Source organism: Pteropus alecto, unplaced genomic scaffold (genome assembly GCF_000325575.1).
Source record: "Pteropus alecto unplaced genomic scaffold, ASM32557v1 scaffold59, whole genome shotgun sequence".
Classification (NCBI taxonomy): domain Eukaryota; kingdom Metazoa; phylum Chordata; class Mammalia; order Chiroptera; family Pteropodidae; genus Pteropus; species Pteropus alecto.
The window spans coordinates 3,144,319-3,149,245 of record NW_006443292.1 but is presented as its reverse complement, the minus strand read 5'-3'; the positions used below and the strand labels follow the sequence as shown (position 1 = coordinate 3,149,245).

Genomic DNA, 4,927 nt, shown 5'->3' with positions numbered 1-4,927 from the left:
ACATACTTAGGAAACAATTTGGTTGAAGTCTCGCATCCTTCTGGGAGCGAGGACTTTTACGTATCACCACCGCAGACTCTGGATTTAGCGTCTGCTTCGAGTCCAGGTCTTAAGCTGTGTAATTTAAAGCAATTGCCGTTTCCATAACTTCAGGGAATTCGGAGGTAGGCAGATGTGAACAGAGACTGTTTAACACCATCTCCCGTATCGTAAACAGCTGGAGAGTAAATTACCTTGGCTAATTTTTACTACTGAACTACGGTTGATAATTTTTCAGGACAGAGAGTCTGGGCCATTTTCTTGAGCTGATATACCATTACCTAGATCTTCTATAAAACATATGCCTTTTCTCCACTTGGGTATTTACGTAGAAAGAGAGGTTTCATTTACTTAGGTCAGTGTCTCCAGGGGTGCGTCTAGCCACTGCCTGCAGGACCTACCAAATCCATGCTGGTGAGATCCTGGCCAAACATGAAAATTCAGGAAGGAAGCTTCACAAAGTGGCCGCTATCGCTTGGAACAAATGCGCACAACACGCTCTCAAGGACCAAGACAGCTGAAGCTTATTTGTTACTCATCTCAGCTACTTTCCTTCATGGAATGCTAAGGACTGATTATGTTGGGGAAACTGAAGCCACGTAAAAACAGGCTCAGAATCCCCAGGGCTGTGCCTGGCCTCGTGACAGAACGCATATCCCAAAGGATCTTGACGGCAGCGACATTTTGTTTCCTGGTATTGATTTCCCCCAATTCTATAACAGTTTAAGTCACAGTCTCACAAAAACGAAACAGAACAAAACCAGCAGCTCACAGTGTCAGGGTAATCATTTTATTATCAAAGAGAACCCATGGGGTTCAAACGAGAGTACAAAATACGATCTTTATTTTTATTTTTTTCCTGTGGGTTAAATCGTTACGTTTTTAATAATAAAAATAAAAAGGCCCTCGTAGTTAACTTATCAAAAACATAACCGCTGACTACTGAGTTTCTCATTGTGCAAAACAACAGAAACACGAGCAAAGTCACATTCTTCCCGTGGCAGGACTGTGTGCGCCAAAAGCTGCGCGTTTTCAATTTCCGAATTTTGGCATCGGAAAGAAAATTCAAAGGCCACAGTTTCTTTTCAAGCTAAAGATGACGAGGATATGCGAGCACATACAGCAGCTGAAATGTTAATGTTCCTTTCCAAGTCTTCTCTGTTCCGATGGAGGATTTTCCACATCTCGAGGACAGAAACGTATGTGGTTCCGACCCGCTGTTCACGTTCAGAGACGCTGGCGCCGGTCCCGTGAGGCGGCGTCACGCGTTTTAAGCTCTTACGTGCTGCCACACCGGCTCAGCTTTCGGTGCGTGGGCCACGCTTCACGATTTCTCTAAAGAGGGGACGGGACGATCATCTCGGGGAGGGAGTCACCGCGAATCGTTGCTTTTCTACCTGGAGCCAAATTACGAGACTTTCCTCCTCCTTCATGCCGCTTCGTCTCTTCGCTTTGCTTTGGCATCGGAGAGACGGCCCAGGTCTTGACGGGGCGTGTAGACGACAGCTTAGAAGTCAGCGAATCGTGGGGGATGAGCTCTTTTCAAGTAACACTGAAGCCGTTTGGACAGGGCTTAAATACACACACCAGTTTAAAAGTGCGCGCACGCGTGTGCACACGCACAGAACAGGCAAAATGAAAAACCAAAGCAGGGAGGAGAGTTTTGTGGCAGTTTCAGTAACAGGTTTACATTGTGATTTTAAACAGTGGCTTTACACTGAAAGAGATGTGTACAATACTTAATGGTGGCAGAGTTCCGTCCAGACGGGGGGAAAGTATAAATTTACCTAATATTTGTAGAAAAATCCCTGATCAAATAGGCGACTAATTTTTAAATACGAAATTTAACCTTGGAAGAATGTTTCTGTTTCTCACTGGACACGCCGATTGAAAGAAAACTTAACTCTTCCGTGGAGTCAAGTGCCATATTCTGCATCAGAAGCACTGGGGCTTCTAGATCAGTCCCTCGGAGCAGGGGTCCCCAAGCGCCGGGTCACGGACCGGTACCGGTCCATGTCCCATTAGAAACTGAGCCGCACAGCAGGAGGTGCGGGGCGGGCGAGCGAGCGGAGCATCATCTGTGTCTGCAGCCGCTCCCCAGCGCCAGCATCACCGCCTCAGCTCCGCCTCAGACCCTCAGGCATGAGACTCTCATAGGAGCACCAGTCCCTGGTGCCACAAAGGTTGGGGACCACTGCCTTAGGACATGGAGGAGACCAAAGTCCTTGGCCTGTCCAAAATCTCCCTCAGGGGAATTTCTGTCTCCCTTCACCCAGCGCCTGGAAATGCCCTCAGCTTCCAAAACCAACAGATTAGAGGAAAAGCAAGTGACTGTGTGACTGTGGATGAGGAGGAGGGGGCGGGGGGACAGTGGAAACACTCCTCGGACTTTGAGCAGCAACACAATCCCGTTGGTCTGAAAATCCTGAGGTTAAATGATGATAACATATTGCACCAAAACAATAAACGAAATCACAGCTTGAAAGGTGTCACTAAAGAATCGGGAACAAGGTACAAGGCAGTGACCACCATCAGTGGATCTGCGTCTCCTGACAGGAATGAAGTTTGGGCCTTTTTAAAAAACGGCATTTCTACCCTCTTTGGATTTTGCATTTGTTTTGAAATACCCTTTGGTACACAGATGTTAACGTCCACCTAACGCTGGCCGTGCGGGCTTTTCCCCTGGGGCGGGTCCAGATGCGGTGACCGGGGAGGCAGCAGACAGTCCAGAGAGGACGTCTCAGGCCGAGTTTGCAAACGAGGCTGACCACCCACGAGAGGAAGGATGCGACCTGCTGTCCCCCCGTCCTTGGTGAATAAGACATGAGGAGAATCAAACACGTATCCTGTTTTAGTACCGAAAGGGAGGGAAAAGCAGCCTTTGACCAAGTCTTTCCACCCTGAAATTCCTTTTTCCGCTCTGAACTGACGAGCCTTTAGAGGACTGTCTCCCGGCTTTGGAACACTGTACTTACTGCCCAGTTAGAAATGCCGTTTGAAGCTCTCGCTGATAGAGTGAAATCCCAGTCACCTCGTCGGGACCTCACGAGAGAATTTGTTCCAGGGCTACGGTCCCAGGGGACCCAGGAGAAATCCTGACGACCACGGCGCCGGGAGCTCTCGCTTCGTGTTCCGTGGGCCTCGAGCCCTCCCCGCCACCCCTGCGCGGCCACCTGCTCCGAGGCGCAGTCCCCTCCCAGCGGGCTGTGCTGTCCCCCTGAGGCAGGTCCGCACAGGCTGCCCCGGCCACTCTCTCACGTCAGCGCGGGCTACCTGTCACCCACGCTGCCACACCAGGACTTCCGTCGCGTTCTGGGACTTCTCACGTCGCCACCCCGTTATTTTAAGGGGACGTACGGCCACGTCAGAAACTCGTGGGACAATCCTGTTCGCCCACTGGAAAGTTCACGTTTTCTTTAATTTCTTGGTGCTGATGGTCATTTATGTTCTTAAGTGAATTTCCCCCAAAAAGGCAAGAAGGAGAAGAACCGCATTCGATGACGATCACAGTGATTTCTGGAATCTGGTCAGAGGATGAAGGAAACGGGCTGGGTCTCTTCTCTGCTACTAGGATGTGGATCCACCTGCAAGAGAGCAGACCGAGACTGTGCTCGTGGCTTTCCTCGAAATGGTTCCAGTAGCTACTTCTAATTACGTGATGGTTATAAGCCGCACTTAGAGCCTGGGATTATTACTCAGTCCCAGGGGGCCGCTTCAATGCCACGGCCACGTCGGACACCTTGGAGGCAATCCGTGGCACGTGACGGCATGCCATCCGTCACGAGGCACACACTGCAAGAGGTGGGTCACGAAGCAGTGATAATCTGTCACCGCCGTAAACAAAAATGTTTCATATGCATCCCCTGGTGATTAGGAATTAGCAACAGACACTTACCAAGGACTGTTGACAAACAGCACAATGAAAGTCGAATTATCTTTGGGCTTTGTTTACCTCTGAGTATAGAGGAGGCGGCTGAAACCAGAATTCCTGAGTGTAAGCGAACACAGGGCAGCATGCTTCCCCCTCACAGCTGGGGTGCTGCGGATAAGGGGGGACGTGTCTGGAGAATTCTTCCTCTGACACCACGTCTGCGTACTTGGGCGGAGCTGAAACAAACACAGAGTTGCGTCTCAGACGGTCATGCGAGATCTAATTACATTAATCTCTTCTGAACTCTTATAAACAAGAACTTATCAACACTTAAATAGAAAACAGTGGGGTTCTTCCCTCTAAATCAGCAAGGTTTCATGCCCGTTTAGACAAAAAAAAAAATTTAATATGTTCTGATTTTATTAAACTGATTTTGGTTATATTTTACTCTTTTGAAACGTGTGTTATAGTCTAGGTAAAAAAAACAATCGTTGAAATGTGGCTACAGAAAATATATGAACATTCTGTACGTTCTCTTTTTTATTGTTTTATTATTCTAAATCAGGCACGTAGCTTTCGTTCCTGGATCTGGCATTGGTAGCTTTGTGTTCTGGATAAGCTGAACTCTCAAAGGCCTTTCTAGGAATAATGCTTTATGGTTTTTAGAACTAGGAAGAGTAAAAGACAGTTGTAGTGGTAGTATTTTTTTTTTTTTACATTTTATTCAATTTATTGGGGTGACAATAGGTTTTAAGTGTCCAATTCAGTAATAGGTTGTCTGTATATCGTATGTAGATCGCGCTCTGTGCTCACCACCCGCAGCTAAATTATCTTCCATCGGCAGCGGTGTTAATTAACATCTGAGCACTGACTACCTCGTATGTCCCGTTCCTGGGGACTTTCTGTGTCAAACTTCATTCTGAAAGAACCCCGAAACATTTACCTTCGGGCTCTTCGGGCAGCGTCCGCGCCAGCCAGCTCAGATCCATCCTGAACTGGCTGACGATGCTGGTGTTC

At 48.2% G+C, this 4,927-nt stretch overlaps 1 protein-coding gene across 1 annotated transcript in view; it reads right to left on the bottom strand.

The window, feature by feature from the left end:
* Positions 1–807: 807 nt before the first annotated feature.
* Positions 808–4,927, bottom strand: part of ARRDC4 (arrestin domain containing 4) — a gene marked incomplete at its 5' end in the record, with an annotated part of 8,426 nt that continues 4,306 nt past the window's right edge. The window contains 3 exons of the mRNA XM_025041232.1: positions 808–3,623; positions 3,992–4,146; positions 4,854–4,926. Coding sequence (XP_024897000.1) covers positions 3,567–3,623; positions 3,992–4,146; positions 4,854–4,926 — 285 coding nt within the window. The remainder of the gene's footprint in view (positions 3,624–3,991; positions 4,147–4,853; position 4,927) is intronic.